The sequence below is a fragment of the Phoca vitulina genome, unplaced genomic scaffold (genome assembly GCF_004348235.1).
Source record: "Phoca vitulina isolate PV1807 unplaced genomic scaffold, GSC_HSeal_1.0 scaffold9, whole genome shotgun sequence".
NCBI lineage: Eukaryota > Metazoa > Chordata > Mammalia > Carnivora > Phocidae > Phoca > Phoca vitulina.
The window spans coordinates 18457302-18470438 of NW_022589712.1; the positions used below are offsets into that span (position 1 = coordinate 18457302).

Below are 13137 nucleotides of genomic sequence, written 5' to 3' on the forward strand. Positions count from 1 at the left end.
CTCTTTGGTTAGATTTATTCCTAGGTATCTTATGGTTTTGGGTGCAATTGTAAATGGGATTGACTCTTTAATTTGTCTTTCTTCTATCTTGTTGTTGGTGTATAGAAATGCAACTGATTTGTGTGCATTGATTTTATATGCTGCCACTTTACTGAATTCCTGTATGAGTTCTAGCAGTTTTGGGGTGGAGTCTTTTGGGTATTCCACATAAAGTATCCTATCATCTGCAAAGAGTGAGAGTTTGACTTCTTCTTTGCCGATTTGGATGCCTTTTACTTCTTTTTGTTGTCTGATTGCTGAGGCTAGAACTTCTAGTGCCCTCTCCTACTTCTTAATTTGTGATCCTTATGTTTGGTCCCATATTGAATTTGGCCCCATAAAACGGAAATACATGTTAAGAGAACAGGCTTGGGGCACCTGGGTGGCTCAGTGGGTTAAGCATCTGCCTTTGGCTCAGGTCCGTGACCTCAGGGTCCTGGGATGGAATCCCACAATGGGCTCCCTGCTCAGTGGGGAGTCTGCTTCTCCCTCTCCCTTACCCCTCCCCCCGCTCCTGCTCTCTCTCTCTTTCCCTCTCTCTCAAATAAATAAACATCTTAAAAAAAAAGAAAGAGGACAGTCTTAAAGTTATACTGTTGAGATTCAAGTTCCAGCTTCCCTGATTAATGGCTGCATGGCCTTGGGTCAATCAACAAAACCCATTTTCACCTCAGCTTCCTCATCTGTAGAATGGAAAGAATGATGGCCTCTCCCTCACAGGGTTGTTTTGAAGATTAAATGAGAAAAATACATGTAAAGTATCTTAAACAGCCCCGGGCACACATTAAATGTCTTTTTAAGCATTGGCAACTCTACTTTTTAATATTGTTGTTTTGTAATCCATTCAGGAAGGTCAGCTTTTTTCTAACGTATCTTGAAAACAAATCAAGCTCATGAGTCCCAAACCTGTCCCCTCTGTCCCATCCCTCCCCTTCCAACCTGCCCATATTGCCTAGCTGATATGTGGGAAGAACTCCTGTTGCTCCAACTTATATAAGACCCTCTGGGTTATCTTACTTGTTAGTGTGTTCAACTTCCACAAGACTTCTTCGAGGGGGTGTTATCAACCTCACTTTTCTGGTGGTGAAACAGACTGGAAAGGATTTAGTAACCTGTCTAAGGTCACTATGCCAGGTGGTGGGGGTTGGGATTTGCATTCCAAATTCTGGGAGTTCGGATAAGGCATGCATATCAGCAGAACTAAAGACAAGGCACGTAATCACCACACGCTTGCCAGTTTCCTCATGTCAAGCCATCATGGCAACACTCGGCAGCCCTGTGGGATTCCAACCCAGGTCTGAACACCTTGGACAGACATTTCTTCATTTCTCCACTCTTTTTTTTGCCATTGCTTTGGTTAGAAAGTGGAATTATTTCTTTAAGAAGAAATAAGTATTTCCAGGGACAAAATCATGGGTTCATATATTTATATTAAAAATATCTAAAAGGGAGTATGTCTAAAATGCAATCAAAGAGAGAAGTTAATGTTTGTGTAGGGAGTGTATCCAAATATGTTTGTATTTTGTCAGGCAGCATTACCATCTGCCAGCATGTATGCCATAAATACATTAATCATCATTTGATTAGTTTTAATTACAGGAATTGATTGCTATTTTATTAGCTTTAATTGCAGGAATAGATGAAATCCCTCTCACAATTCAGATGAGGAAAATATGGCCAAAAGAAAATTGTAATTCAAATAAGTGTATCATTTTAGTATTTTCATGTGCCTTCACAAATTACAACATTTAATACAATCCTGTAAAAGAAAACCTACATGAGTATGTAAACTTTTATTTTATAAATTATTTGCATTTATAGTTTTATACGAAAGACAACAGAAAAGTCAGAGGACCTGACTAACAACACAACCATGTCCCAAGGTGATATTCTGATCAAGAGAAACCTGGTTGGCAGGGTTTTGAGATGAAAAGCACAAACAGAAAGGCCACAGCGTTCCTCCGGGTTCTCTGAAACCAGGAAATGCCCTGCTAGAACCAACTCACACAACTTCAGGGTTTGGCTTCCTCAGGCATGTGAGAAAGTTCATTTAGTCCTTCACTCATTCGACAATATTACAGAGTGCCTGCAATGTGTCAGAAAATGCACCAGGAATTAGGGAAGGACTAAGTGGGGAACCAAATGAGTGGGGGCAAACCACATGGGCTCAGGGCCTCATGTGAGTCACAGTAAAAACCAGACCGTAGCACTCTGTGACTTTCTTCTGGAGAAGGTGAAGTTACTCAGATTCGGTTGCCCAAGCCTTTCCCGGGTGTGTCTAGACAATGCTGTGCACTGGTCACGTTCACAAACAGGACAGCCCCGAAGGTGTAAAAGCGCATGACCAGACAGCTACTCACCAGGAAAGCCGAGCCTGCCTTGAGGGCTTCTGATTTATAGGTCAGACTTTAGAAAAAATTAAATGTACACTAAAAAAAAAAAAAAAAAAAAATTAAATGTATACTCTTCACTCAAAATGGCTATTTTTATAAAGGTGATTATGTAGATTGATTAATTTCCAAAGTTGAAGTTAAATTGATGGAGCTCAACGGATGTGAAAGAATGCACTCTGACTATATACAGTTCTCAGTCGGTGCTCATTATTCAACAGGGAAACAGATGACATTATGCAGACATCCTGTTAATGGTACATGGAGATATTTTAAAGTGGAGGAGGTTGGCCAAAAAGGTGTCCATAATTACACGAATACACTCTGTCCTCAGGGTAACTCTAGGAGGCGGAAAAGGTAAGTTTTTCATTTAAAATTGTTCAAGAGTCCTCTTTTAAAATTAAAAAATCCTCAGTGGAGCAGCATATGGCCTGGAATGAGACTGGAAGGTATTCATTTTCCAGATTCAGATGAAAGACTTTAAAAGCTGCCTTATGTGAAGTGATTTTATTAATGATATAAACCATCCCATTCCTTATCAAACACTCCTTTCTCTACTTCATGCATGCAACTCCCCATTTTAAAAAATACATTTTAGTGCTGCCTGCCAATATCATTGACTTTTCTAAATATGCTTGATAGATCAAGGAAGACTTGAAGCATCAGATCTCCAGGCTGAAAGCTGAGGTTTTCATCGTGTGCTGTGGGCTCGTGCAGAGCCCCCGGGCTGCTTGGAGTTTCAGGGTATGAATCAGCCTTCTGAGGCTGTGACTCGAAAACCATGGATCTAAGTTGAAATTAAGGCCGGACCAGAAAGATGGGTCTCTTTTGAAAAATGCCACAAATCCCGTTCGGTATACTTTATAGAATCTGAGACAAAAAGCCGGGATTTAGAGGGTCTGTCACAATCCAGCGTGTGATTGCGGGCACGCCACAAACTCTTGGCCGCTCAGTGTCTTAACTACACAATTTCTGAATCAGATGATGTTATCCCAGGGTACCTTTTTACTTCTAAAATCCTTATTTGTACATATTTCTTCCTAATATTTACTCTACATCTTTCTTGCTTTAAATTTATGTTCTGCTCACCTTGAATTCAGTGAGAGTAAAAACAACCTTTCGTCATCACCAAACATATCATACGGGATGCCATTTACACAGAACCTGCAACATTACTACAAAACTGTTTTGAATTAATTTTGGGGGGCTGATTAGCCTGGGCTAATTATTGTGCTAAGGTCTATATTTATTTATTCCATTTGCTCAAGGTCCAGAAGCCAGAAAGTGGTGAGGCCAGCATGTGAATCCAGGAGATTCCAGATCTAGTGACCCCTGAGATGCCGCTTATCTGTAGACAAATCACGACCACGTTTGAGTGATGGATATTCAAGGCTGCGGGAGCCGCGGCAGAAACCCCACATGTGACCCCGCCTATCACCTAATATATCTCACCACCCCCACCTCCCGCTCTGGCGAGCAGCAATTACTGGCACAAAATTACAGCCTATCACCCTCGGGAGGACTTTTTAGTCAGAAGTGGGGTGGGCTGGAGAGGAGAAAGCCACAACATACACATGTAACAGTCACACGAAAGCATCCAAGCACACATCATAATGATTTATTTGCATTTTGCGTGGAGTGTGGGGAGCCTTGCCTTCTCCTTTCTTTCAAGTTGGAACTCTGATTTCCCATGTTAACCATAATGCTCCATTACTATAAACATTTATACATCGTCAATTTAAACAACACACATACTCTATGCCATTCATCGGAATGGAAAACGATCACAAAAGAGGCCAAGGTGGAACCGCTGTGAAAGCCATAACATTTATTGAAGAGCGGACATATGTTTGCAAATCACAGCGCTGCATGGGCGTACGATGTTCGTAATGCTGTTCCAAGTAAGCTTTTAATAGAGCCTTCTCATATAGTCCCTTTTAAAAACAATTAATGAAAGGGGGGAAAAAAGGTGTCAGTTGCAATTACATTTACAAAAAACCAAACTGCAGCTTTTATTTAGAATGAATCTGTGCTTGGCTACTTAGATGTACACGTGTTAATTATTTGGACCTACGCACATGTCTCTGTAAGGCAGAACTTTTCCATTAATGATGACTTTAGGAACCCAAAGAGTATCTCAGAATAGTCTCAAGCTTAGAGAACAGGGCAACAACTGCAATAGAATTTCTACCATTTGCCCCAATTACTATACCACTTTGCCCTCAAGATATTCAATTCAGCATTTTATTTTTGGAGCAATAAAGGAAAATTCATCAGACAAAGGGCATGATACAGAATGCTTCTATAAAAGACACTTCTCATCTTAATGTTGAAAAGTTGACTTTCTTTTGTTCCAATGGAAGAAATGCTGGCCAAATTGTCAAAAAAAAAATACCACCCAGCTCTTAATGTGGAATTTAACCTCCCATTTTCCTCTAAAAGTTATCTTTTAACAGCAACAATAAAAAAAACAAAACGTCATTGCCAGGCATTTAAACAACTTAAAGGAAAATTTCTATGTTGGTAAGCAAAAAGAAAGAAAGTTATGTTACTCATTTTTCTGAACTACTGTGGGTTTTTTGTTTTGTTTTGTTTTGCTTTGTTTTGTTTGCCTTTCACGGACATATCTAAAACAGTGATCCTGGAGTAGAAATTTGATTTTATATTCTTAGAGATTAATAATATGAAGCTAAAGACTATTTTCCAAAGAATCTAATAGTGTAAAACATATGATGTAGGAATATCTAACCGATGACCACAGAGACTGCTAAGAGTAAAATTAGAAGATTCTAAAAGAGAAAACCTAGCTGATTTGCTTTGCTCTGCACAACTTACTTGGTTTCATATAGCATCTAGTATAGCTTTATTCAAAGCACAAGTTGTCAGCTGACTTCTAAGCATCCCCTGAACTTGGCCCTTGGTCTGAACAGAGAACTGGCAATTTCGTCAGATTCTTGCTCATGTCTTGTATATGTCTCTGGACATATTATTCTATTCTTTATCCTTTATTTACTTGAAATTCAGAAATCTTCTACCTGCCTGAACATGGTGTTTTGATACCTAATTTAATATTACATGTAAAAAGTTTTATGAATCAAATATTTTGTCTAAAAATGTAATTCTCTTTAACCTCTCTTTTTGTTATTCTTCAATGCCCATGCAAGGAACCTGTTTACGGTGCTCGACTCTTCACAGAGAACAATCCAGATATGCTCATCTCAGTTTTCTGGCAGGTGCTTCCTAGTCACTGGTGCATCTGGTTTCTCTTCACATAGAAAAGTTTGCTGATCCACCATCATCCGCTTGGTATCTTGGCTGGATTTATCGCAGAAGAACCTATGCGGGAATGCCGACTTGCACTCCTAATTTGTAAATCACCGTCATAAAATCCGATGAAAATGCACATATGCTACTCACTAATTTGTACACCAAATTTTATCAATCTAAAGCTGTAAGAAAGAAGAAAGTTGAAGAAATACCTTCATATGTATCTATGCGACTATTTCCCCAGCCTTGAAAAGTGCTGGCTTTACACATTTGCTCATTGTTTTTAAAAATCACATTCCTTTCATTCAATCAATAAACATTTAGCGAACTCCTGCTGAAAGTGGCCACTGTAACCTTTCTATCCTTTCTAAAAGAAAGCAAAGCGGCTTTATTTAGTGGGTTTAAGGCAGAAATAAAGACACGTCAATTTATGCTTGAGTTTTCTAGTCAGTTTTAAGGTAATCTCTTTCATGTAGGAGGAAAGAAAGAAGGTCATGGTAAAGGAAGGAAGGGAGGAAGGCGCTCGGCACCTACTATGTGTCAAGCACCAGGCCAAGAACTCTGCGGCTGTTTGATGTAGTTTGATGCAGAACTATAGGAAGTATTCATTTTCCCCGTTTAATGGGCAAGGATAAAAAGCTTTTGATGAGTTCAACAACTGTTCAAGACCATTCCCCATGCTACATTATAGCTTATGTTCTAAACAGATTCACTACCTGAAGAGGCAATCGACATGATTCCAAAATTTGGACTAAGATCCGAAAGCCAGGACTCAAGGCTTACTGTTTTTGTCATTGATTTCACACCACCAAGATGCTGTAAATTTCTTGGGACTGAGAAACTGCTTGAGTACAGCTATTCTAATTTGCTTCAATTCCCTTGGTGGGAAGGAGCCCTTGCATTGCCTGAACCAAGAAATATTTTATGTAAAGAAAATCTTTCCTCACCCCCAGAATTTTGTTAAAAGATGAACTGAAGAAAAATTTTGCTATACTCCTCCAAATTCCTCAGTGTTATGAAGTAAAAGTCTCTACTTAATGTCTCTTGAAGTTCTAGGAAATACAAATCAAGACACTCCTCTAGTTCTGATAACATAGTTGTCCCTTAGCTACTTCCTTTACCTGTACCTATTAAGGATATTATGAATGTTAGATAAAATTTTAGAATACTATAAAAAAATTACTCATCCTAAGAGTAACTGTCTTCAGATATAATTCATGGTAAGACTACTTCCTTTCTCTTATATTCTAAGCTCTTATCTGACCTTGATTTAATGAAAAAGAATTAGGGGTTCCTTTAATACCTCTCTGCTTAAAGCTTTCTCTCTCTGGCTTTAGGTAAGAAGTCTTTCAAGTCCTTTGGCTTTCTCACTATTCTAGATTGTGACTCTTAACTTAGGTAGGATATCATTATTTTCAAATTCCAATAGCAGACACCAAGAAATTTAAATTCAGCAAGCTAACTGAAGTTAGACATTACACAAGTAGAAAATAAAACTTGAAATGACCAGAGTCCCTTTTTTTTTTTGGTTGCAGTAGATTGCATTATAATGCCAATGGTGAAAATAATAGATTTTTCAGACATTGGGTTCTTTCTAGCAACAGTTCAACAAATGCATGGAAATGCACATCTGTGAAATAAATCTGCCTCAGATGCTGCATCTGGAAATGAGGTCTTGAACAGGAAGCCATTTATTATCACAATAAATTCGATCTGTAATCTATCCAGACCCCCCACTCCTTAAGAAAAATCTAGCTTGGAAATTTGAAAGACTCTGGTTCACTTGGGAAAAAAAAATGATGAAAGGTTGATTGGAGTCTAATCCTTACTTATCTGCAAGCTACATATAGTTTAAAGGACAATTTATACATGCTCGCAAGCTTAATTTCCTTGCATTTGCATTTAAGAATGACACTGATTTTACAGTATCGAAATTAATCTCTAGAAGTAGATAAACTATGTAAACCTTAGATTTTTAAAGCAGTATTGTAATAAAATTGCCCTGGGAGACCTTAACTGCTCACCTAGGGACCAGCATGCACCAGGAAGAAAATGCACGTAAACTGCTTTTCCTTCGAGAGTTTCCTACTCTTGAGCATCACAATGCTGAGGCAAACTTTAGCAGATCCTGTGTACTTCCAAGTAGTGCAGGAAAGATTCTGTAACAGGACTGACGGCTCATGGGCTCTCAGAAGCTGCCTGTCCCTGAAGCCTGTGGCAGACTTGGACCTTCTTTGATAATTTCCTTTCAATTAAGTGTTTGGTCCCATCAACTTGGTTGCATTTTCTAAGCAGGAAATAAAACCCGCAGCCAAAGGCAAGAACAGTAAGAATTAGAAAGGCTCCAGATGTGTCTTGATTTCCTTCCCCCACTCTACCCTACTCTCCTTTTGGGCTGTGGTTATGTAAGGTTTGTAATGGTCACTGCCACTGACAGCTTCCCTGCTCCCACGGGCCTGACATCAGAATCTTGGCGGGGGGGGGGGGGGGGGGGGGGGGATCCGGCACAGCACTGGCCAAGACAGTCCCCAGGGAGTGAGAAAAACTAGAGATCAAGTTACACAGCAGATCTTGCTCAGTTGTCAGTGAGAGCAAGACACCCTTCCTGGTGCTAACACTACACTTCAGCCAGGTTAAATTAAACATGAGAAGTTAGAAAAAACTCTCTCCCCTTGCTGATGTTCCTCAAATTCATCAGCTTTATGATCCTACCTATATACGAAATAACTATGAAAGCACCTTAAAATAAGGGAATTCCATCACCAAACTATTCTATAGAGAATTATATAAAATATTTCAGCCCATAAAAACATGGTCCCATATGAAGTGAAAAAAAAAAGATGTATCCTAAAATATTAAATTAATGCTCCTAATTCTCAAGTTAAAGGCTCATATGGAAATGATGTAATGATGAGCTAATGCCAGAAACCCGCTTTTTGTCTTGTATTACACTTAAAATTAGTTATCACCCAAATGCCTCGGCCAACCTCATTTATTTTCATCAAGAATTCAGAGAATGGAGGGGAGGATCCCCAAAATAGGCACGAGACCTGATCTCAAAACCAGACTCAGTACTTCTTTATGTATGATGTTTCACTGCCTCGTTTCTAGCTATTATAAGTTAGTTACCCAGTGTACTAAGTTGATTATTCCAGAATTTTTCCAAGAAAAAAGTTAAGCTGATGAGTATTTCCAGGGTCATCATCCATTTCCCTTTGTGAAAGAAGGTTCTAAATATGCCCATTTCCAGTCTTCAGGCACCTCATGAGTCCTCCACGAGTTCTCAAAAATGATATCTAGCGGTTCTGTGATGACTTCGGCCAATTCATTAAGTACTCTAGGATGCCAGCCATTGGGACCTGTGGATTTGAACATATCGGGGTTATTGAGGTTCTCCTTTACCCATTCTTCCCCTAGTCCATCATGGATTCCTGCTCCTATTTTTTTTTTTAAGTAAACGCGACTCCCAATGTGGGGCTCGAATTCACGACCCTGAGATCAAGAGTCACATGCTCTACCAACTGCTGCTCCTATTTTTAAGTCACAATTTTCCTTTTCTGGTTACCACATGGACTTCTGAAAAAAATATCTTTTTAAAAGATTTTATTTATTTATTTGTCAGAGAGAGAGAGAGAGAGAGAGAACAAGCAGGGGGAGCGGCAGGCAGAGGGAGAAGCAGGCTCTCCGCTGAGGAAGGAGCCTGATGCGGGGCTCGATCCCAGGACCCTGAGATCATGACCTGAGCTGAAGGCTTAACCGACTGAGCCACCCAGGTGTCCCTGAAAAAATACCTTTAAGTCTCTGCTTTTTATCTATCCATTTTTTTCCTTGAAGCTACTAAATGAAAAATGTATTTTATTCTTCTCCAGCCTGTCTTGTTTAAAAATGTTCTGTTTTTCCTTTTACGTTTCTTGTAAGAACAAGTAAAAAAAAAAAAAAAAATTAATGAAAGTATATCTTGCCACAGTTTGTCTCCCTAAATCAAACCACTCCTTACCACCCTTGAGCATCCTTCGTAACAGAGTAACAGTCGACACACTTGGAGACATTCTACAGGCCACCCATCTGGTGCTCAGAGGGTACAGATCTATGCAACTTGTACCTGCAAGTGCTAATTCAAAAAGCACTTTCTGAAATAAAAAAGATTCACAATCATCTTTACCCAGAATCATCCGTATGCACAAACAGTAGCTTTCTTCACATAGGCATTTAAAAAACATAGCTGTGCCTGAGCTGGAAGAGATGAAGGATTCTCTATGAAGCAGGACCCCAGTAGAATTCATCTATTGTGTGGTCATCTGTGCCAATGTTCTGGGACTGCTATTACACTAATTATCGCCGAGCTCTGATAGGTGTTGACAGTTTTAACCCCTTCGTTGTCACAGTGATGCCTCCGAAACTGAAAGCCAGCCACAGATTACAGTTTCCTGCCCATACGTCGCCGTCTGCCCCAAATCCCCTGACAGATCTACAATAGACAGAGGGGAGGAAGAAAGAGAGACAGCGCAAAGGAAGAAGGAGGGCCCCCGAGTCTTCTGTGTGATTTCTGATCTGACAGACCGACTGTGCCACTTGGATTCAACTGTTGACTTGTTTCGTTTTGTTTATCAATTCGAAAAGCTTTTGGTAAAGGTTGAATCAATTTTGTTGTCTTTTATTTTGTTTTTCTCAGTCTCTATCTCTCCAGCCTTACCCCCAGTTTCATCTCTCAAAGCTGTGTTAAGTAAAAAAAATAAATAAATCATGTTGCACACATCATTAAAAGACTCTTTTAAAAAATAATTCTGCACATTTCTCTAGGGTACAACAATTTGTTTTAGCACATGCCATTTTCATCCCTGCTCAAATAGCCACCTGCTGATGGCAATATGTTAACTAATGTGTCACTATTAATTAGTTTGGGTAATATCATCCAACAATTACATCTAAATGGAGAAAAAGTGTTACTATCCATGTTCAGGAAGTTTCTTTCTCCAGGGAATCAAGCTCTTTCTGGGCCCTTTTTTTTTTTTTCTATATTACTAAATAATAATATTGTACCACTAATTATTAAATGCAAATAGTCCCTCAAATAAACTCATATCTAAGCCAATGCCTCTATTAAAATCGCCTTCTGTTACAAACTGTGGAAAAGTAATGTTCAATCTGTTTTGACAAACGAACTTTTTTGGTGGGGAAGTTTGTAGAGGAGGGAAGTCACGCTAATATAAAGAAGGTAAGACTGTTTTTTTACGATTTATTTATTTATTTATTTATTTATTTATTTATTTATTTGAGAGAAACAGAAAGGGCATACGAGCAGGGGGAGGGGGAGAGGGAGAGGGGGAGAGAGAGAGAGAGAGAGAGAGAGAGAGAGACTCCACACTGAATGCAGAGCCTGATGCAGTACTCGATCCCACAACCCTGAGATCATGACCTGAGCCAAAATCAAGAGTCAGAGGTTTCACCCACTGAGCCACCCAAGCACCCCAAGACAGTTTGGTTTCTAATGCTGAAACAGGTGAATGAATGAAAAGGCATTCCACCAAAAACTATATTGACTATATAGTGCAAGAGAATGCATTTCAAACTGGAAAAGCAGAAAGTGCCTCAGGTTACAGCGTTACGGGTTTCTGAGACGGTGGGAGGACCACAGCCAGGCTCAAGGAAGAGTCACAGAGGGAAGGAGGAGGCCGCATCGTGAGGACATTCTTATTAGAACGGAAGATTCTCACATGCCTGCCCATGCTAGATACAGCTCTGCAAGTCAGAGAGATGGCCTCACATACCTTTTAAAGGTCATTTTTATTCAAGGAACCTCTGAAAGTAAAGAAAATGCCTTTGGACAGGTTATCACCTGCAAGCTCAGACACCCTCCCTATTAAACGCCTCCAAGATGTGGAGCACGGAATCATTCACAAATCTAGCATCACGCTGACAGCCTCCGAAACCTCCTGTGCCTTTGGTTCAACAAAAACAAATCACATTCATTAAACAAGCCCAGCCTCGCAGTTTGCTATTTTCCGTTCTTTGGGGGAGAAGCTAGGAGGCAGACAAACGGGATTGCCGCCGCTGGGTCACGGAGAGTTTCCCGATGCGAGAGCCGCCACGGAGAGCAGGGCTTAGCCCAGCACGGGTGCCTTCATGCTCGCAAGGGAACATCGCTGAGCTCCCCGTTACAAACGCGGCTTCCTGCTCCGGCAGACGACATGCATCGTGACATCCCTGCTCCTGCTGAGAGATCCCACTCCTCGTGTCAAACAGAAATGAACAGACTTTTAAAGTTCTGGCCAGCTTTAAGGAGAAAGCGGCTGTAACTCCTACATCCAGTCACTGTATCCTTTTAAGATGAGGACAGTACACAGGCATCACCAGTCTGGCCTCATTTCGCAGAGCTGCTCTCCCCCCACCACGCTTTTTTCGTATTTCCCTTCCCCCCTAAATTATCTGGCATATGCCTACTCTTTCTTCACTCCACCAAGAAAAAGAATAATCTGCTTATATGTGTCTATCGGCTTCTTTGGCGACAGGGCTAGGTTGACAAAGAAATCATGCATGGCATTGTCTCAACTCTGGTCCTTTCTCGAAAATCATGAAAGCCAACCTCGGGTACAATAAATAGCAGGTTATATTTTTGTTTCTATTAATGCTCCTGGAGTTTTGCTATTACTATGTGAAAAATGAAGGCCAGTCATTTGTTTGTAATGTGCCAAATTATATCTCCCTATTTCTAGGGAAACACTGCTGAAACAAACCAAAAAAAGGTGTCTTAGTTGGCCTAATTCTCCCCCTACCTGCCTTTGATCAAGACCAGTCTCAATCAGAGTTCTTACATTAGAGCCACATAAACCTAATTCTTGAACTGAACTGTGACTTTCTCAGTTTTATTTGTTTTAGGCTCTTATGGGGAATGGGAAGGGTAGGGGGAAAGTCTTTCATTTCACATATATTTGGCAATTCTCATCTATGTTACAGTTCCAATCTGAGAAACAGAGAGGGGCAGCAAAAGTTATTGAATGAATAAAGAGACTCTTGTCCTGTGGTTAAAAATGAAGATTTATGAGATTACATTTTTTTCTCAGTTGATTATTCTGAGTTTTAACTGATTTCAAGTCTGTTACTCTTTTTAGCTTGTGATTTTTCCCCCCTAATTAAAGACAATCAGAGTTATATGGAAGCTACCCCATATAAAAATTATTTCTCTGTTGTGTTATTATTCTAAAGGATATAGCTCCATTGCAGATATAGAATCAAGAGACAGAAAATCTCTACATTTGGTTGCTGGGATAAACACACACAACTAGTGAGTGTACATTAATAGCCCACATAATTCCTTACAATGGGGGGTGGGGGTGGGGACAACTGTCTTATAGGGAAAAGCCACATCTCTTCACGGTACAAATACTACCTTCTCTCCTTCTGGATGACACAAGGGGCACGAAGCTGAATCTATGGGTGGTCC

At 40.0% G+C, this 13137-nt stretch overlaps 1 protein-coding gene across 4 annotated transcripts in view; it reads right to left on the reverse strand.

The window, feature by feature from the left end:
• Window positions 1–559: 559 nt before the first annotated feature.
• The window catches only part of SAMD5 (sterile alpha motif domain containing 5), a 67549-nt gene continuing 54971 nt past the window's right edge, over window positions 560–13137 (reverse strand). For 2 of the 4 annotated variants that reach the window (XM_032407701.1, XM_032407700.1), the window contains one exon: window positions 2511–9055. In XM_032407701.1, the coding sequence (XP_032263592.1) occupies window positions 8993–9055 (63 nt within the window). In that variant the 3' untranslated portion in view covers window positions 2511–8992. Of the gene's footprint in view, window positions 2469–2510; window positions 9056–13137 lie in introns of those variants that run through there. The other 2 variants (XR_004299968.1, XR_004299969.1) reach the window with 2 other exon arrangements.